General features: G+C 44.2%; 1 protein-coding gene across 6 annotated transcripts in view; it reads left to right on the plus strand.

The window, feature by feature from the left end:
- The first annotated feature begins 3447 nt into the window (after window positions 1-3447).
- The window catches only part of GSPT1 (G1 to S phase transition 1), a 40152-nt gene continuing 21897 nt past the window's right edge, over window positions 3448-21702 (plus strand). The window contains exons 1-5 of one of the 6 annotated variants that reach the window (XM_049111386.1): window positions 3448-3564; window positions 18507-18551; window positions 18663-18704; window positions 19417-19644; window positions 20656-20689. In XM_049111386.1, coding sequence (XP_048967343.1) covers window positions 18683-18704; window positions 19417-19644; window positions 20656-20689 — 284 coding nt within the window. In that variant the 5' untranslated portion in view covers window positions 3448-3564; window positions 18507-18551; window positions 18663-18682. Of the gene's footprint in view, window positions 3565-3920; window positions 3989-4077; window positions 4675-5497; window positions 5520-9286; window positions 9310-18506; window positions 18552-18662; window positions 18705-19416; window positions 19645-20655; window positions 20690-21702 lie in introns of those variants that run through there. The other 5 variants (XM_049111384.1, XM_049111382.1, XM_025416477.3 and 2 more) reach the window with 5 other exon arrangements.

Here is a 21702-nt window from a genome sequence, read left to right on the forward strand (position 1 = left end):
AAGTTTTAAGTAATCCCTATACCCAATGTGGGGCTTGAACTCATGACCCTGAGATCAAGAGTCATATGTTCTTCCAACTGAGTCAGGCGACAGATAAAAGAATTTTTTAAAACAATTTGCTTCTTGTAGGAAAATCCAAACATAAAAGTAAAAAATTGCAATTTCTTCTTTTAGCTACTTTCCATTCACATCCAATCCCATCCCACACGCTTTCCATTAACTGTTTAATATGTAACTGTCCACACTTTAAAGTTTTATAACATACAAAATGATACATATGTCTCATTCTCTCTCAAATGTTTACTGAGCACTTTATCCATGCCAGGCAACAGTTGTAGGCGATGAGAACACAATAGCAAGTCAGACAGAGTCAGGGAATTAATTTTCCAGTAGGAGGAGATGGGCAGTAGGCACGGAGACCAGTAAGAACTTCAGATTGTGATAAGGCATCTGAAAGAAATAAAAAATAAAACTGGGTAACAGGGTAGAGAGTGATGTGGGTTGGTGGAGGGTCAGGATGGTTAGGAGAGGACACATCGGAGCTGAATGACAATGAGCTGGAGGGGTGAAGATCTAGGGGAAGAGTACCCAGAGAGTAGAAAAAAACTAGATGCTTTTAAAGAAATAGGATCGTACTAGATATACTGATCCACTCTATATTCTACACATATAAGACATATTGCTCTTCCTTACTTCACCACATATTATTATTTTTTAAGATTTTATTTATTTATTCATGAGAGACACACACAGAGAGGCAGGGACATAGGCAGAGGGAGAAGCAGACTCCCTGCAGGGAGCCCAGTGCGGGACTTGATCTCAGGACCCAGGATCACGACCTGATCCAAAGGCAGATGCTCAGCCACTGAGCCACCCAGCTGCCCCACTTCACCATATGTTATGGATTTTCCCTTCAGCACAAAGTCTGTGTGACTTTTTGAAAGCTGCATATTACTGCATACTGTTGCTATCCATCACATATTGAGTCATAATATCCCTGTTGATGGACGTTTAGGTTGTTTCTGGTTTCTGTTGCAAAAATGCTGAAAGGACAGCTTTTTACACTCGTGTTTGTTCCTATGGAAAACATTTCCAGGAGTGGCCCTGCTACCTGAGTCCATCTGTAGGTACACGTTTTCATCCCCTAAAACCTCTGGGATGGCCCTGAGTTTTCACATCAGCTTCATGTTTAGAAGCATAAAAGACACACTATTATTTATTTATTGAGGCAGGGAGCCAAATGCAGGCTTGCAGTAAAGTGGTTGTCCAGCTAACCCTGTGTGTTCATGGAGCATAGAGCAAGACGTCCTTGGGAAAACTCGCTCTTTATGTTGACAGTCCTGTGTCCCAATAGCTCTAAATGAGTATAAAAGGGCAGTATGGTCCAAAACTCCCGATTGATGCACTAATTCATTCATGAAACATTTGTTAAGCATGTTTTCTATGCCAGGCATCACTCTGGGCATTGGAGACATAAAGAAGATGAAAAGATGCTGACCTCAAGTCATTCAATCTTAGCACAACAGCAATTATCAAGAAGAGCCTCTCACTTCCCTGCTGGAGCAGTGCCTCAACCCTGGCAGGTCACAGCTTTTGAAAACCAATGGAGTGGATTCTTTTCTGAATTTCCATAATTATCCTATTCAGGGACATGGAAGTTAATGACATCAACTGCTTTTCTAAGCTGTGGGGCTCAGCAGTTTTTGTCTTTGTCTCTTAAAAAAGCTTGTGGGCACAAAGACACTGCTAATTTAATTAGATGTGAAGAACTAACCTAAGAGGGATCCGTCATCTGGTGCCCTATGGGTGATGCATGTTGAAGTATGGCATCCAGGGACAAAGCAGCTGAAGGACAGTACGGGTCACTCTTCGAGTCAGTTGCTTTTTTTGACATTTGTGTGTGTGTTGACATGATTTTTTTTTCCCTTAGGAATAGGGTAGGGAGTGCCAATCTTGAGTGAGGAGGCACTTTATTTTGGACACACTGTATTTTCTTCCGTGTTGCAAATATAATATAAAAATATCTCAATAGCAATGCAGGTCTCCCTTATATAACGGAAGATCTGATTTTTATTTATTTATTTTACATCAATTGTTACTAAGGTTTGGGTAGATTCGAGGGCAATCACTTAATACCAACTTTAAAGTGGGATGGTCTTAAGAAAGATTTAAAATGGGTCTTCAGAGAACTATATTAATAGGCTGTAACCTGAACTTTGTATGAATCAGGGGGATACATCATCTGTCGTGGAAAAAAAAAGAAAAATCAATACCCAGAAGATTAAAAAAAAAAAAAAATATATATATATATATATATATATATATATACCCAGAAGATTTCAGGGAGCCTTGACCACAGAGTTGAAGAAAAAGTTAAAGCCAGGTTTGTTTTAAGGAGGGTCTCTCGTTTCTTCACATTTACAGCACTTGATACTCTCAAATGTGGAGTTCAAGGGAAAAAAATTCATAAAAATTGCTAAATATTAAACACAATTTTAAACCACTTTAGCATAAGGATTTGTTTTGAAAGGTACCAGACAGCTGTTTTTGAGCTGTCTCATTAATGGGCTGAGTCCTGTTTTATCGTTAAGATACAGATGTTTAGGGATCCCCCGGGTGGCTCAACGGTTAGTGCCTGCCTTGGGCCCAGGGCGTGATCCCGGGGTCCTGGGATCGAATCCCGCGTCGGGCTCCCTGCGTGGAGCCTGCTTCTCCCTCTGTGTCTCTCATGAATAAATAAATAAAACCTAAAAAAAAAAAAAAAAGAAAAAGAAAAGAAAAAAGAAAGAGAAAGAGATACAGCTATTTAAAATTCAAATTCACATCTCGATCTAGATTCTGGACCCTAACGTAAGGTTGCTAAGAAACATGCATTCTCTGAGCGTCTACGCCTTCCCTCTGTAATTTTTAGCAAGTTAGTTTCACTCTGTCTAGACTCCTTGGAGAAAAAGATCAGCAGTAGGTTCCCCGCCCCCGCCCCCCCAACCCCCCCTCCACCCCCCAGCCTGGGGCTCCACAGGCCACAATTACAGGAAAAAACCTCACAGGTACTCGGAACAAGGTTGCTTTCCCACTGCATCTAATCGGGTCTGGGTAGTCATCTCCTGCTTTGCTCCCCCGTCCCCCTCCCCTCCCGCATCCCCCCGCCCCCCACGTTTACCTAACCTCGGTCCGCTCGAGCCAACGCCACCACCACTCGGAAGAAAAACCCACTTGGCCTAATGGTGCGTCGTACGGAAGCTGGGCGCACCGGGATGACCTTATTAGTTGGGTACGTCTGGATACACCGTGGAAGAGGCCCCGGTCCTCTGTTTAGCCTGCGAGGCCCCGGGCCGGGAGGAGGGGGGAGGGATGGAAAAGTTCGGGCGGGGGGGGAGGCTTTCAGTGACTAGTCAAACAGGCGGTGAGTCATCCAAAGTTTCCAGCTTAATAACCGCCCCCCCCCCGCCCCGGGGCAGAGCCTGGGCCCCGAGCGCTTTACGAGCCACGCCGCGGCCCAAGTCACTGCCGTCTCGCACCCAGTGAAGGCAGAAGATGCGAGACGCGCGGCGCCGGCTTTGAAAAGTAGGGCGAAATCCGGCTGCGGGGCGGGGCGGGGCGGGGCGCGGGAAGGCGGGGAGGCCCGGGGAGCCCGGGGGCCGAGGACGCACCGGCTGGCGCCGCGGGAGCGCAGGACCGCGGCGAGGACCACCCCGGCGGCCGCAGAGTCGCGCGAGGACGCGCCGCCGCCCCGCCCCCACCGGGTGACAGGTGGGGCCGCCGAGCGACGCCGAGACCTCCGCCTCCTCCCGCTGCCTGCCGGGAGCCCGAGCCGCTTCCGGTTGCTCCGGGCTTCCGAACTCCGACTCCCGTCGGCCCCCGGGAAAACCGCAGCGGGGATGGGGGTGGGGGTATCGCGCGGGCGCTGCCGGGACTCGTAGTTCGGCCCGCCGCCGCGCTTCGTAGCCGGCAACGCGGACGGGCAGGGTCGGGAACTACCGAGGCGAAGGTACGGGTGGCGGGGAGGGGTCAATCCGCGCCGGCGTGGGGTTGGCGCTGAGGCGGTGCGAGGTGGTTGGGGTTGGGGTTGGGGTGGGAGGAGATCCGCTCGCACACACGAGGAGGGCTGAGCCGCCGCCGCCGCCGCCGTTCGTCGTCGCCGGTGCGGAGTTGGGACCGGAGCCCTCGCCGCGACGACGCCGGGGATTGTGTCGCGAGCCCCCCGTCTGCCTCGCTGCTTGGCCGGGTCAGCGCGGCCTGCTCCCGCCCGGCCCGTCGCCCCCGCCTCCATTTCCCGCCCTCTCTTCGCCACACACACGGCCCCCCCGATCATGGATCCGGGCAGCGGCGGCGGCGGCGGCGGCGGCGGCGGCGGCGGGAGCAGCAGCGGCAGCAGCAGCAGCGACTCGGCGCCCGACTGCTGGGACCAGGCGGACATGGAGGCGCCCGGGCCGGGACCGTGCGGCGGCGGCGGCGGCGGCCCCTCGGCGGCGGCGGCGGCGGCGGCGGCGGCCGAGGCCCAGCGGGAGCCCCTCAGCGCGGCCTTCAGCCGGCAGCTCAACGTCAACGCCAAGCCCTTCGTGCCCAACGTCCACGCCGCCGAGTTCGTGCCGTCCTTCCTGCGGGGCCCGGCCCAGCCGCCGCCGCCCGCCGCCGCGAGCCACGGAGCCGGCAGCGGCGCGGGAGGCGCTCCGGGTAAAGGGCCGGGAGCCCCCGGGGGTGCGGGTGGGCGCGCCCCGCGGGGCCGGGCGGCACGTGGGGCGCTGACAGCCCCGGCCGGCCCCCCGCCCCCCCGGAGCGGAGCCCGCACAGGGCGCGGGCGGGGCCGCGGCGGGTCAGCGCCACGAGGCCGGGGAGCGGGGCCGGCCGGCGCCGGCGCCGCGGGGGGGCGGGGGGGGGGCGCGCTCGCGTGTGTCCCCGCCACCCCAGGCCGCGGCGCGGAGCGTCCCGGAGGAATCCCGAGATGCATTGCAGCGGGGCGCCCCGGCCGCGGCCGCGCGGATGCCCAGGCCGCCCGCCGACGCCCGCCGACGCCCGCCTTGCCGTAAGGGGGGCTCGCGCTTCGCCCCCGCTCCCTGGCGACACCGTCGCGTTGCCCCGGCCGTCGGCCCGGCCCAGGTTGGCCTCGGCGCAGCCCGCGCCCGCCGCGTGTCCGCCCGTCCGCCCGCCCCACGCGCCCGCAGCGTCTGTTGAGGACTTTTGCAGCCGCCGCGGGCGGGCCGTTCCCCGGCCGAGCTTTTGCGAGGTTCCCAGCCGAACCCCCGCTTCTTTACGAGAATCCTCGGGTCTCAGCACGCTCCCGAGGACTCGTTTACAGGAACGTCGGACGAGCGGACTTTATAACTTGGCAGATAAAGGCGCTTATTTTAGGAGCTGTCAGCGTGGGTTTAAAGAGGAAAAGGTTGAAAAGGGACTTTGCTCCCGGTGTTTAAGGCAGAGGATTGGGGGCCTGGGTCGTGCACGTTCCCACGCAGCTCGTGAGTGAGACCGGATTGCTGATCTTTCCCTGAAGCTCTAAGTTGCGCTGTTTCTTAGTCTAGGTGGGCATCATAAGAGTGCTCTAGGAGGCTGGTTTCTTAAGTTGTCGTAACAGTCTTCTCCCCGGAGGCAAAGGAGGTTTGGAGAAGTACTTTGGCCAAGTGTGTATGTGAGGACGTAGCTCGGGTTTGGTTGCTTTGTTGATTGGTATTTTTTTTTTTTTTAAGATTTTATTTATTCATGATAGACCTAGAGACAGAGAGAGAGGGGCAGAGACACAGGCGGAAGCAAAAGCAGGCTCCATGCCTGGAGCCCAACGCGGGACTCGATCCCGGGACTCCAGGATCACGCCCTGGGCCAAAGGCAGGCGCCAAACCGCCGAGCCACCCAGGGATCCCCTGTTGATTGGTATTTTATTTGCATAGGCAGTTGATGTTTTCCTTTCCAATAAGGAAATTAAGCTCTTTTTTTTCCCCCCTAGATCAAGCCATTTCTGCTGCCCAAACTAGTTCCTTGCCAGCTCCTTAAAGTGTTGGTTTCCCTGTACTTTATCACGTAGATTCCTTTTATCCAGCCATTTTCTCTGTGGCCCTCCCTGCTTCCTTTGGAGCGGCCCGCACCACTTGGGCCACCCGTAGAACTCCGTTTCCAGCCTGAGTAGCCATCAGAGCCATCAGCCATCCAAGGGCAGTCATCCTGAGAGCAGTGGTCAGGAACGATGGTTATTGTTGAGTGGCTAGGCGGTACATCTTACACCAGGGGGACTGCTTTTCTCTTCCTGGTATTTGCCAATTCCAGCTTTATTCTTAACAATTTTCCCTGTGACATTGCTAGGAGTTGGCGATGTAAAAGTGTGTGGGGAAGTGGTTGTTAGTGAGGAAATTCCCTACATTGCGATCGGTTTTTTCTTTTTGTTATCAGAAACCTATTTTGGTGTAACTTTATCAGATGCTTCTACAAAATGTCTCTGAATCTTAAAAAATAATCCTCTGTAGGGTGTTTATTTATTTTAAGAATTTTGGCTTTTTTTTTTTTTTTTAGTTTTTTTTTTTTCAAAGATTTTTATTTATTCATGAGAGACAGAGAGGCAGAGACACAGGCAGAGGGAGAAGCAGGCTCCCTGCAGGAGCCCAATGTGGGACTCAATCCTGGACCCCGAGATCACGTCCTGAGCCAAAGGTAGACGCTCAACTGCTGAGCTACCCAGGTGCCCCTATAGGATGTTTATTTAGAAAAGAATGGGTTTTCTCATCTCATGTCCAGAGTTTTATGTTAGATCGCATGTTCCAGCCCATTCAGGTCCATAAAATACCACCCTTAGAACAGGGAACTGTGCTTGGAAGAAGCAGGGGAAAAGTTGGAAATAGTACTTAGATTGAGATTCACGGTGGGGCGGGGGACCATAAAATTTGCAACTTTTTTTTATAGTGAGGAAATAGTCAGTAGGGCAAGCATGTTTTCTTTTGTTGTTAAGCCATAGCTGAAATTTGTGGTGGGTGTGTTTTGAAACTAAATACCAGGAGAGCTCTTGAAGGATTCTAGAGATAGAGCATGAGAATGGATGACTTGTAAAATGTGTCTATCTAGAATGAATATCTGTCATTTCTGGAGGAAATGGTCTCCTTCTTTCCTCCCTCCTTCCCTCCCTCCCTTCCTCTCTTTTTTTGGAAATTCAGTGGGCCTTGAGCAGGAGGAGGAAGATGTTTTTGCCCAAAGTGTCATTCACCTTTCTGGAGGGCTGCTTGTTATGCCTGTTTCTTAGCCATCCCAAGTCAGAACTTGGGATTCAGTGTTGACCTTGAATCTTTTTGAAAATTTAATACAGGTTTCCAAAGGAATGATTAAGTAGAACACATTTAAGTGTAATTAAGTATAATTCGTTTAAATATAATTCTCTGCAGATCCAAGTAAATTGGCTAAGTGATGCTCCTTAAAGTAGAGGTCCTGAAATGAATGAAAATGTGTAAGATGGGTTACTTGTACTAGAACTAACATTTTCTATGATAGACTGTACTTGAAGTTCCACTTTGCACCCAGTTCAGTCTTTGTTGTTGTTGTTAAATGAGAAACAGATTTAATGGTGGTGATCAGGGTTGCTTGGTGTCTTGGTTTATTTGGGCTGCTGTAACAAAATACTCCAGACTAGGTGGCTTTTAAACAACGGAAATTTATTGCTTACAGCTCTGGAGGCTGGAAGCCTGAGACATCAGGGAATCCAGCCTGTTCTGGTGAGAGTCCTCTTCTGGGTTGTCAGCTGCTGACTTCTTGTGGCTCAAAGGAGCTCTATGAGACCTTTTTTTCTTTTTCTTTTTCTTTTTTTTTTTTAATGAAGGCAGTAATCCTATTCCCGAAGGGTCCACCTTCATGACCTAGGACCTCTGAAAGGCCCCACTTAATTTTATCACATTAGGCATTAGGATTTCAATATAGGAATATGAGAGACACACATTTTTCAGAGCATACATAGCACTTGGACTTTTAGAACCGCCAGAGCTTCTAAAATAGTAGTTTAGTGTTCTTTCTACCACCCCACCCTCAACACCTCTCAAAACTCTGCCACTAAAAGCAGTACAGAGGGATGCCTGGGTGGCTCAGCAGTTGAGTGTCTGCCTTTGACTCAGAGCGTGATCCTGGAGTCCCGGGATCAAGTCTCGCATCAGGCTCCCTGCATGGAGCCTGCTTCTCCCCCTGCCTGTATCTCTGCCTCTTACTCTCTCTCTGTGTCTCTCATGCATAAATAAAATCCTTAAGAAAAATAATAATAAAAGCAGTACAATAAAACTAGCAGTCCTAAGTAGGCCCTCAGAGGAGGAATTGTCTTCAAAATGTTGCACATTGTATTGTGAAACTTGAATTTTAGAAATGTTCTTTTCTTTCTTTTTTTTTTTTTTTAAGATTTTATTTATTTATCATGAAAGATAGAGAGAGAGGCAGAGACGCAGGCAGAGGGAGAAGCAGGCTCCATGCAGGGAGCCCGATGTGGGACTCCATCCGGGTCTCCGGGATCACATGCTGGGCCAAAGGCAGGCACTAAACCGCTGAGCCACCCAGGGATCCCAAGAAATGTTCTATTTTGTAGTGTTTGAGTTCCGCTGAATGCCTTTTTGTAGGGGAGAGGTGGTTTTTTTTTTTTTTCCCCAAAATGAGTAAGCTATAATGCACCATTAAAAATTTACCTTTTAGAAATATACAGTAGTGGGACGCCTGGGTGGCTCAGCGGTTGGGTGTCTGCTTTCCAGCTTTGGGTGTGATCCCAGGGTCCCAGGATCAAGTCCCACATTGGGCTCCCTGAATGGAGCTTGCTTCTCCCTCCGCCTGCCTCTCTCTCTCTGTCATGAATAAATAAACACAATCTTTTAAAAAAAGAAATATACAGTAGTTTTTAGTACATTCACAAAGTTTGAGACCATTACCACTTGGTGAATGCTTGTTAGTCACTAGTCTCAAAGGTGACCTCAGCAGAGCCATAAGATCCAGAATCAAAGTAATAATTGTTTTGTCCAGAAGGGCTCTTAGACATTATTTACATTATACAATACCTGTGGAAATTGATAGATAAATTTAGATAGATAAGATTCTTTTTTTTTTTAAGATTTTATTTATTCATGAGAGACAGACATAGGCAGAAGGAGAAGCAGGCTCCCTGTGGGGAGCCTGATATGGGACTTGATCCCAGGACCCAGGGATTATGACCTAAGCTGAAGGCAGATGCTCAATCACTGAGCCACCCAGATGCCCCAGTAGATAAGATTCTTGAGATTTGTTTCTCTTTCTGTAAGACCAGAAGGCCTGCAACAACAATTCTACTGTCAAGGATTTTTCAGGATTCCATGGAACAGACAGTGGAGTGCAGTAAGAGAGAAGCAGGGAAAAGGATTGTTCCTGGAATTTCTTTTCCTACCTTGATTTACTGATTTATTAGACTCTTAGATTTGGGTTCTTTCTTTCTTTCTTTCTTTCTTCTCTTTCTTCTCTTTCTTCTCTTCTCTTTCTCCCCCTTTCGTTCTCTTTCTTTCTTTCTTTCTTTTTTCTTTTTTTTTTCTTTTTTCTTTTCTTTTCTTTTCTTTTCTTTTCTTTTCTTTTCTTTTCTTCTTTTCTTTCTTGCTTTCTTGCTTTCTTAGATTTTTATTTATTCATGAGAGACACACAGAGGAATAGAGACATAGGCAGAGGGAAAGGCAGCCTCCTCACAGGGAGCCCCATGTGGAACTCAGTCCCAGGACCCCAGGATCACTCCCTGAGCCAAAATTGGACGCTCAACCCCTGAGCCACCTAGGCGTCCCATTAGATTTGGGTTCTTATTTCATGATTTTACAAGCTTGAATGGCCAGAGTATGGAGAACTATGTAACAAGCGAACGCATTGACTGGTGCTGTGCCACATCAAGCAGTTTTTTATTTAAACTGTTAGAATTTTTGATTGGTAATAAACTCACTTTGGGGCAGGTTTTATTTAGGGTAGTTAGTACATAGCTTTGTGCCTTCTTTTGGCCTTTGCTTATTTTTCACCTTTTCTGGAATGAAAAGACAGCAATTAAAATTTATCATGCCAGTTAGAGAAATGTACAGGACAGATTTTAAGCCTTGTCTTGCTTGCATTTATTCACTGGGGAGTAGATACCTTTTTTGAAAACAAAAAGTTTTTTTTTTTTTTTTTTTTTAAGAGAGAGTGCACACACAGGAGGGGCGGAGGGAGAGAGAATCCCAAGCAGACTCCTTGCACATTGAGCTTGGAACCCATGGAGGGGCTCGATCTCAGGATCCTGAGATGACCACTGGAGCCTAAACCAAGAGTTGGACACTTAACTGGCTGAGCCACCCAGGTGTCCCAAAGAGGAAATGTTTTAAAGTGTTAAAGTAGTATGGTCTTTCTGTTGAAAAGAAAGGAATGAAAGAGATTTGATAACCTTTTGGGGTGAATTAGCAGAAATAGAATGGATTGTTTTGAGATGTGAATCTCTGGCTTTGCTTATATATATATAGCAATTAACCAACAAACGTTTGAAGGCCTTTAGAACACAGGAGAATGCTGTGCCAGGTACTTGAAGGGATGCTACCAAGATGATTAAGTTGTGACCCTCAAGGAGCCTGGAAAGGAATGGATCAAATACCTATTTTACTCTAATGAGGGCCCCAACATGGTAAGAGGGCCATACAGAGTGGGGAGAGAGCTTTCAAAGCTGAGAGGAGGAATCGTTCACACTTTTCCTTACATAAGTGGTTTCAGTCCTGTCACCCTAATCATAAAACTGGAGATCTATTTTCTGCTAAGTGTTCTTTGTAAATACCTTGGGGTCTTTTTAAATTGAGATCTAATTTACATATACAACTTACCCTTGTGTTTCTCTGTTTTAAGTTTCCTAGGAACTTGCTGGAGTAGAGCATTGGTTATCTTTTTACATTAATTGAAGTATAGTTGACACACAATGTTACATTAGTTTCAGGTGTACAATATAGTGGTTCCTCCCACAACAAGTATAGCTCCCGTCTGTCACCAGGCAGCTGCTATTACAGTCCCACTGACTATTCCTTGTGCTAGAGCTTGCATTCCTATTAGCATCGCTTGCTCTTCTTTTTAGACTATTTGTTGTCTCTTTCATATGAACAGCCCTGAGCTACCGCAGTTCTGGTAGTGTATCTGTTGGGCATGTTAATTTAGGATTGCATCCTTCTATTTGCAGTTCTTAAAAATCTTTGGGAAGCAAGAATTGGCCGCTAGTTGATTCTTGATTGTTCTGAGACCCTTAGACTCCTTTTTTAACTGTCATCGTTGATTCATATCAAAGCTGCTTAAAAGTTTTGTCCTTGCTTTCAGTAGATCTTAACAAAGCATGGCTGGGCTGTAGATGTATTTGTTTTTTTTTTTTTTCATAAATGGCTTTGTTCTGAGGAAACCCAACTGTTACCGTACTCCAAGTTGAACCAGATCCCCAGCATAATTCTACTTTCCAGGTGAGAGAAACTGTAAGGGTTTTCTGAGCATCTTTTATTAGCCTGGCCTGAGAGTGGTGACACCAAATTCCAGACCACATTCCGACTAGGTAATGATAGTCACTTGAAACAAACAAAAAGTGCATACCTGTCAGTGTCATTGAGGCAATTTCCTGGTTGACCATTGCTGCAGAACTCCAGTGGGTTAACCATACTACTAAGTGGCCTGTGTCCATCTCCTTTGGGTAGTTGCTTTTGGTTGCATATAGATGTTTTTCTCTTACTTTGTACCTTATTAGGGCTGTCTGAAATAGTTTCAGGTTTATGTATTTCAGGTATACCTCCTTGTTTTTAATGCAGGTGGGATATAAATCGTAGATGGATATTTTAGGGTTGTTTGAAGAATACAGTGGGACTTTACAGAAAGCCTAATCAAGTTGGTATGTGGCATTGTTAGTGATTAAATAGATAAGATTTTGGAATGTGGGGGCTAGAAATGACTCCAGCAGTAATACAATTGCCTCATTTTTGGATAAAGAAACTGAAGCCTAGGGATCCCTGGGTGGCGCAGCGGTTTAGCGCCTGCCTTTGGCCCAGGGCGTGATCCTGGAGACCCAGGATCGAATCCCACGTCGGGCTCCCAGTGCATGGAGCCTGCTTCTCCCTCTGCCTATGTCTCTGCCTCTCTCTCTCTCTCTGTGTGACTATCATAAATAAATAAAAATTAAAAAAAAAAAAAAAAAGAAACTGAAGCCTAGAGATGCTAAGTGAAGGCATAAGGTCACTCACTGCTTTAATGACATGGTTGATTCTAGAATCTACATTTGCCAACTGCTAGTTCAGTGCTCTCTGCACACATCACTTTTTAATAATGGGGAAAAGGGTATGCTTAGAGCTGATACTACGATCAGCGTGGGTCTTCTCACTCTGGAATTTGCCTTACATTTTATTCTTAAGTTTTTGTAATTATTAATGGGGCTTTGACCTGCTTGTTGTAATCATAAATTTACTTGGCAGTTACCACTTAATGTGGAATCTTCACAACAATCTCCTCATGTATAGGTGCTGTTAACACATTTTACAGATAAGAAAATTAAGGCTCAGAGAAGCTAAGTAAATTAGCAAGGTGATATCCATGACTACACGGAGAAGCTAGATTAGAATCTAGGTCTGACTTCAAAGCTTATTCTAGTAATGGTTATTTGCTAGCCCTTTCCTTGTGATTTGATATTAAAAGATCTTTTTGGCCGAGATACTTTCTTCAGAAAAGGAGCCCATGACTGTGTGGGCTATGGCACTCTCTGTGTTCTGTCTCCGTGTGAGCGGAGTAACATTCTTATAAGGAGGCAGTGCTCTAAAGTAATACCTTGAAATTGCTGCTTTATACATTTTTGGAAACGATGATGTAAAATAATTTAAACAGCTCTGGCCATGACTGTCTGTGACATCATGCCTTTTATTTTTAGAGTGTTAGGTAATTAAGGCAAAAACATGGACCTTTGTATATGTTCTGTGAGCTCTTCTTTCTGATGTCTGCCTTTACTGTTTCCCGTTTTGTCTCTGGGAGAAAAATAGCTCAGCATGCAGTTTTGGTGAGACTTCCTAGTCACCTGGGTGCTAGAGAAGTTTTAGTTCCTTACTCAGACTGTACTTGAACATCTTTTTTTTTTTTTTTTTAAGGTTTTTATTTATTCATTCATGAGAGAAACAGAGAAAGAGAGGCAGAGACACAGGCAGAGGGACAAGCAGGCTCCATGCCTGGAGCCCGATGTGGGACTTGATCCTGGGACTCCCAAGATCTGCCCTGGGCCAAAGGCAGGCGCCAAACCGCTGAGCCACCCAGGGATCCCCCCAGAACATCTTTTGAATATTGTTTCTCTAACCTCTTGTTAAAAAGTCGGCACACAGGAGGTTGGTTTTACTCTTTTGAGCCCTAATGGGAATGTGGTAAACATAAGACGACACCAGTACTGCTGAGAAAACTGAGCCAATAAGATCACAAGGAGCTAGCTCTGAAAACCAAGAGAAAGCTGAAGGGATTCAGTAAAATCAGGTGTGTGTTCTGTATGGTCCATGCGCTGTGCCAGCTTGTGGGGACTACAAGGGTAGGAAAAAAGTCTCCACATTTCAGAAAACCACTGTTCTGGAAGTCTGTAATGGCCTTGGGAACCAGAAGGAAGATGAGTTTGCACCTGTAATTGAAGGCAGGGTACTATCCTAGAGGAGTTCTGAGGAGGGATCATTAGCCTTCAGGTGGGGGGCCGGGTAGGGACTGTGATGAGAGTGGAAGATCAGGTGTGGCTGGTTTGTACCGCAGTGGAGGAGAATGTGTGAGCAGCCAGAGCTGTGCACTTGGGGCTCTTTAATTAATTGAAATTAAAATATAAAATTCAGTTCCTCAGTTGAGGTAAAACTTTTCAAGGGCTTAATAGCCACATGTGACTTGAGACTATCCTGTCATAACACAGAGAACATATCTATCACTGCAGAAACTTGTATTGGGACAGGATTTTGTCACACTATTCTCACTTCTTTTTTTGGGGTGCAAAATGGTGGTTTTATTAAAGCATAGCATAGGGATCCCTGGGTGGCTCAGCGGTTTAGCGCCTGCCTTCGGCCCAGGGTGTGATCCTGGAGACCCGGGATCGAGTCCCATGTCAGGCTCCCTGCATGAAGCCTGCTTCTCCCTCTACCTGTGTCTCTGCCTCTCTCTCTCTGTGTCTCATGAATGAATAAATAAAATAAAATAAAAAAAACCCAAAAACATAGGACAGAAGGAGCAGTTGCCTATTTTTTTCTTTAATGAGCATACAATGTACAGGACTAAGGAATTTTAGTTAGGATAGCCCTTTTATAGATTGCTGTTTAGTGTGTAGAGGGTTAAAGATCAGTTTCATTTCTAAAGCAGTACAAATTTAAATTGGTTATTTATGAAATATACAGATTAAGCACTTTTCAAGAATTGGCCAGACGTTTGTGTTGAAAACATGTGGCTTGAATTGAAACATAACTTTCATTATTAACCACCTGTATGACCTTGATTAACTTAACTTGAGCTTTATCAATGAGCTGGCTGAGGAATCTCCATGTTGAAGGCTTGATTTCATGATGAGATCTTTCATTTCATGTGGGGCTTGAACTCCCCAGACCTGAGAACAAAGAGTCTCATGCTCTATTGACTGAGCCAGCCAGTTGGCGCCCTCCATGATCAGATCTTTTAAAAATATTTATATTCTTTTAAAAAATTACAGTGAAATCACGGGGCCCCTGGGTGGCTCTGTTGGTTAAGCATCTGACTCTTGATTTCTGCTAAGCTCACGATCTCAGGGTCATGAGATCTAGCCCCGCAGTGGGCTCCATGCTCAGCTGGGAGTCTGCTGCTCTCTTTCCCTCAAGAGCTGCACACGCGCGCATGTGTGCTCTCTTGCTCTCAAATAAATAAATCTTTAAAAACAAAAATTAGAGAGACGCCTGGGTGTCTCAGCGGTTGAGCACCTGCCTTCAGCCCAGGGCATGAACCTGGGGTCCTAGGATTGAGTCCCACAATCAGGCTCCCTGCATGGAGCTTGCTTCTCCCTCTGCCTATGTCTGCCTCTCTCTCTCTTTCTCTGTGTCTCTCATGAATAAATAAAATCTATTAAAAAAATTACAGTGCAATCCACATAACAAAATTAACCATTTTAAGGTGAATAATTTAGCCAATGTTGTGCAACCACACCTCTGTCTAGTTCCAAAACATTTTCATCACCCCAAGAGGAGACCCATTCCCATTAAGCACTTACTTCCTATTCCCCCCTCCTCCTCCCAGCTCTGGCAACCACCAGCCTGCTTGCGGGCTCTATGATGGATTTTCCTATTCTGAACATTTTATATGAGTGACCCTTTGTGTCTGGCTTATTTCAGCAGGTTCAAATTTTCTCTAACAGTTTTAAGATTCAGATTATCATCTGTGCTTTAGCACAGGCAATAATATTGGTAACATCCTTCTTGTTTTAAAATTTGTGGTGGTATACCCAGTATCACATCCAGTTCATTAATCTTCCTTGATCACGAACCAGAGTATTAGTTTCCCTTTTAATCTGGGGTATTGCAGGTTACTCATTGATGCACTCTGATAGCTTTCCCACTTAAGTAGAATTGTTCCTTTTTTTGAATGCTTGATAAGAGTTTATCTCTGAACATGGAAATACCATTGGAAAATAGGAAACCATAATGTCACTCCTCACTCCTCGGGAGATTTACTAACTTTTCCTTCGCTAGCGGATATGAACTGTGCAGGACTTGAAATCATGGTCATCTGTTTGCTGACTATGAACAAATGACTTTGGGCCTTAGAATTCTCAGCCCGGGCTCCTTAGTAGCTAGTAAAGTCAGAATGAATGTACATTATGAGTAAGATCTGAGTAGAATGAACTGGAAAGGGTTGCCTGGGTGTATGTGTGTGTATGAGAAGACGGGTGCAGTTATATTGAGAAGTTTAAATTTAAAAGAACAGCTTGCTATATCTGATTTTTCTGGTTCATTATTGCAAAAATATGAGTTCACAAATGTCGCTGGCATTGCCATTAAGTTTATAATGTGATCTGTCTGAATGGGTGGAAAGCTTTTTTCCACCTTGGGGAAAGTACGGTCAACTTCTTATTTGGGGGCCTTTTAATATGCCTAGGTATTTATTAAGCACTTAGTTGTTTTTAGTACTTGACTCTGTCCCTGTGAGCTTTACAAACATAAGGCAAACATAAATAGAATGTTTTGAAAAATAAGGCCACGAACAGATTATTATTATTTTACAGCCACGGAGGTGGTCTGGTGATTGATGTCATTATCCTGGAAGTGCCTCACAGTCTTCTGCATGTATTGTGTATTTGTAAGCCTAAGAGTTGGTTCTAGAACTAGGTGGTCAGGTGTGGTATTGTTTGGTTTTGTAAAGCTCCTCTGCAGTTTGGGGTGTCTTACTACGTGATCTTTTCCCTCGCCTTAAAACACTGCATCACCTCTGACTCAGTTTACTTTTACTGAGTAGTTTTTCAGCAACGGCCGTTTGAAGAAGGGCGAGATGGCACTTGTCTAACTTGGAAAAAGCCCAGTTGGGTTGGGTTTGTCCGCGTGTTAGATGGGAGTGATTTATGTATTTCAGGGTGTTTGGTGGGGGGGGGGGTTGAATGAGTCAGCACATCAGGGCTCATTAAAAATCAATTGGAGTTAATTTCCCCCACCGCCAGTGCTGTGTGGATTTTTGAGTACCTCCGTCTGATCGACACATCTGATAGTCATGCTGGTTTGATAGAGTTGAGTGTACCTCAGTGCGTGTTAGGGGGAGAGACTCACATGTTGATTATCTGCTTGGTGCCAGTAATTATTTAATAGACTTGAAACAAATGTATTCTCTCATTTAATTTTCTCAGCAGTCCTGTCAGGTGGATGGCATGTCATTTCCAGAATTCCAGTGAAGTAGCTGCATCTCATAACTTGAGGGGACAAGCCAGCATTTAAAGTAGGAGTCAGCTCAGTGCCAGCCCCTTACCACTACCCTGTGCTGCTCTCCTCCATCCCGAGGAGGCACAAAAACTTGGTTCACTTAGCATGCCTGGTTTTCTCTGAAAATGGGGCAATTTTCCTTACTCTACCCATAAAGTTTTCTTTGAAATAGGAAAACAAAAAGTTAATCTCTATTACACCTGAAGTATAATTCCTGTTCCCTCCCAAACCTTGTTCAAATGATTTTTTTGGGGGGTGGGGGGGTGGGAGGACGCCCGGGTGGCTCAGAGGTTGAGCGCTTGCCTGCCTGTGGCCCAGGGTGTGATCCTGGAGTCCTGGGATCGAGTCCCACATCGGGCTCCCTGAAGGGAGCCTGCTTCTCTCTCTCTGTCTCTCATGAATAAATAAATAAAATTTTAAAAAATCAAATGATTTTTTTTTCTTATTTTCTGTTAATATCCTTCTAATCATGTAGGCTGGGATCATCTTAGACCTTTCACTCTTCCTCCTCTTGCCAGATGATGCCTCTGTTAGCTTTGCCCTCAACCCCTCCTCTCTATTTGTACTGCTCATTTGTTCAGAGGGCAGGCTTTCCTATATGGTGATGTTGGTCTATCTGCCACCATAGAGGGATCTTCCTGAGTAACACTCAGCATGTTACTTTTCGGAAAAACTTGGTTGCCCTTTACCTTTCTGGAACAGGAAATTACTTTCTTCCTACACTTCACATTGTTGGAGACTGGACCCAAAACTTTGTCTTGATTTACAGGTGTATCTGTGCAGTGATTTTTAAATATGAGCTTTGCAGTTTATGAATTCACTATTCTTTATTATTTGGTGTGTAGGATTCAGGTGACTTGGAATTCTTTGATACATTCTGCATCTTAGAGATTTTTTGAAGCAAGGGCACTTTCATATTGGGAGTGTCATTTAGGCTTATCACATATAAAATAAACTCACGTATATTTGGGTATCAGGATATATTTCTCATACCTCTCTTCCAGTGATGTCATAAGTAGATTTGCAGTGTGACAGCTGTGGAAACTGGATTGTTGCTTGATCTTAGAATTCTAATATAGGACAAAACTGGCATCATTGTAATCACCTTTTCTGACATGTTGTAAGGGATCATTTGCATTTCAAGGACTTCATGTAAATGTCCTTTTTATATTATTGGTATCAAACAGAATTTATTCAAGGATCTTGGTAATAAAATGTGATTATGGAATCTTAAAAATAGCTAATCATAGCCTTCTTGGGCTGGAGCTGCCAAGAGAGAATCTAGAGAAGTAACGTGTATTTGTTGAACAAAATCTCACTAATTTGATCTGCACTGTGCTGCAGATTACTTTTACAATATCTTTGAAGGAGAAGTTTTATGAAGCAAATTAAGAGAATTAGCATGCCTTTATGAGTATATTTCAATTACAGAAAATGTAAAACTGGCTGTAATCAGTACGTGTTTAAAAAGATTTTTTAAACAGAGACTTCTAATTTGAACACCTGAGTTAGTTGCTCTTGGTCTAAATTATTGAGGCTTTTGTTGTGTTATTGAAGTTCGGTTTTTACCGTAACTTAAAAGATATATAAAGATGAATGTAAAGGACTTCATTTTTAATAGAACTTATTTCTATTTAACAGCACCTGTGGAACCTTCTCAAGAGGAACAGTCATTGTTATGTGAAGGTAATTTTCTGTGATACGACCCTCTGTCTAATTGAGAAAACATTAAGTTGTCTATGGTATGTGAAACCTGGATATTGTTTTGTAAATACAATATCTCAATTTCTTGTCTAGGTTCAAATTCAGCTGTTAGCATGGAACTTTCAGAACCTGTTGGTAAGAAAATTTCTGACCATATTAATACAGTATTTTGAAACCCTATCAGGATATAAGGTGCAAATGTAAGTGTCATGGTTATTGTAATGCCTACGTTTAAAACGTTGAGTCTTTGCTGTTGGAATTTAGAAAGCAGTAGTTGGGCATCAGCGCTGCCATGATATGCTGAATGATTGCAGATGTTAAAGCTGAGTGGAAGACTGCTAAAGTTGGGTTAAGGACTTGAGGTTGTTCTGTTTTGTTTGTGAAAAATTTCCTTCCTTTTTGCAACTTTCTTATTCTTAAAGGTGTCAGATTCCCAATGTGGTTGATAAAGTTGACACCAGATTATTTGCAGAAGAAAAAGCAAAGATCTTGTAAACCCTGTGTTCTGATTTTAAACTTTCCCATTTTCCTGACACTGGAATAACTGGGCTGTTAGGAGTGGTACATCTCCTGTTTACATTTTGTTTGTCCTTATGGAAATGAAGCTTTGTTAAAATAGCAATCTCTCATCAATCTCTGAGTCATCTCTGATGTCAGCAGTGGGGCTGGCTTGAAAGCTGTAATCCATTTCTGTTGTGAAAGAGACTTCCTTGCTTATGTTTCACTAGACTTTAAGAACTAGAACTAAATATGCAAGGTTCTATTTGTTGTTGGAAGGCATCTGTGTTGTACAGTACAGATTGTTGTAAGTCTTTTTCAGAATTCTACATTAAATGTCTTATTTCAGTAGAAAATGGGGAGACAGAAATGTCCCCAGAAGAATCATGGGAGCACAAAGAAGAAATAAGTGAAGCAGAGTTAGGGGGTTGTTCCATGGGAGATGGAAGAGCTGCTGAGGAGAGTGCCCAAGAAATGATGGAGGAGGAAGAGGAAATACCAAAACCCAAATCTGTGGTCGCGCCCCCGGGGGCTCCAAAAAAAGAACATGTAAATGTGGTATTCATTGGGCATGTAGGTAAGTTGCCCTCCTGGCTATGAAATACCACCAGTCACTGGGTACATCAAACAGCTCCACAGAGATTTTGAGTGAAACTGACGTGAATTAATCTGAAATGTTTGGATTTTTAACTCGATAATTTTTTTTTTTTTTTTAACCTGGCAAAACTGCCAACACTTTGTGGGACAAATAAATAATTTTGTAATGGCATGGGAGCTGAAAAAAATAAGATTTAGTATATTTATATGTGATGCGCCATTGGTCTATAGATCCACCCTCCCAGCGCAATGGTGGCTAAACATATGATGACATATTTTTTTTTTTATGATGACATATGTTAATTAATATCCCAATCTGGTTTTCTTGTGTGTAAACTCCAGTTAATTTGTTAATTTTTTGGGCTTCATCTAACTAATTTTGAGTGATATAGGAAATTAATTTGGAGTGACTTCTGGATGCTGGGTTAGCACAAAATGAAACCCATTTAATTTACTCAGATATTCCCTGGCCATCTGACTTAGCCCCAAAATCGAAAGAAGAAAATACAGAATTATGTGTCCTTTTTTCCTTCCCTTTATCTCTGCTTTCTCCTGAATATAACGTTATATACCATACTCCTTTTTTAGTAGCAAGGACTCCTTTGAAATGTGTAAAGGAACACCTATATTTGCTAAAATTAGTGAAAGGCAGACTACCTAAATGTAGTTCACAGCTCTTTGGCTACTTTTGCTCTCCCCTGAGGTTCCTCTTGGGTAATTTATATTCTGTTGCTGCTGTGCTCTCCGCTGAAGGTCAGAGAGCAATCTGTTCAAAAATTCTTCCTTATAGGTAAAGTAGTTCTAAGTTCTTGTTTTCCACTAGTAAGTCATTGTTGAGCTGCAAGGGGTCTTGGCAGCTTCATTTGCAACTGAATTTATGTAATTACATATGCTAGTCAGCAATGCTGTTAGTGCACTTAGCGGGTTTTGTTTTGTTCTGTTCCATTTACATCTGTGGTTTATTTATCTTTGATGGTGATGTTACTTTTAGATGCTGGCAAGTCAACCATTGGAGGACAAATAATGTAAGTCTGTATTTTTTGTTAAATAATAGAGTTAACTTGATTGAATGAATTTTGGGCATTGTACACATATAATAATTCAAAGACAATAAAATAGGTCACCTGAAGAAATTATAGATAGACATTACCTGTAAGGAAAGCTGACGTTAAGAAGGAATTTTTGCAATGTGATCATTGTTAGTAGTTTCTGATTAGATTTAGGCATTCCTTAGAATTCTTGTGTCATCACTGTCAGACTGTCCTGGAACATTAACTAAATGTATTTCTAAAAGCTGTCTGTTAGATTTTTTTTTTTTTTAATAAAAACTAATATAAAACCTAGATTGTAAGAAATATTAGTTTGCAGACCTTAAAATAAGCTGTTAAGGGCAGCCCCAGTGGCGCAGTGGTTTACCGCTGCCTTCAGCCCAGGGCCGGATTCTGGAGACCCGGGATCCAGTCCCATGTCGGGCTCTCTGCATGGAGCCTGCTTCTCCCTCTGCCTATGTCTCTGCTTCTCTCTCTCTCTCTCTCTCTCTGTGTCTCTATGAATGAATGAATGAATGAATGAATAAATAAATAAATAAATAAATATCTAAAAAAAAAACCTGTTAAATTGGAATCGTTAACTAAAGCTCTGTGGATGGAAGTGTTGGGCCCATTTGATTTTTTGTGTTTTAGGAGAACGTATATTTTTTGCTTATGGGCTGTAATTTTCATGGACATTTCACTAGGATTCTGTGCTCAGCTGGCTAGGAACATGCACTGTAGATGATTGCAGAGAACACACAGAGATGAATGAAAGCTCCAACAGGAAGCTTTGATTTGGATGAGTCAAGGAAAGCAGTTCAGCATTCCTAAGGAATTGTTTTAAAATTTTAATTGTTGATAATTTTTTAAAATATTAAATATTGAAGTGTATTAATAAGACTTAATTGCCTGGACAAGACTGTTGGACAACACTTCTTTTATATAGTATTTGTATTTGCCCTTTAAAAAAATTTAATTCTGGGAGCACCTGTGTGGCTCAGTCAGTT

The sequence above is a fragment of the Canis lupus genome, chromosome 6, assembly GCF_003254725.2.
Source record: "Canis lupus dingo isolate Sandy chromosome 6, ASM325472v2, whole genome shotgun sequence".
In the NCBI taxonomy this organism is placed as follows: domain Eukaryota; kingdom Metazoa; phylum Chordata; class Mammalia; order Carnivora; family Canidae; genus Canis; species Canis lupus.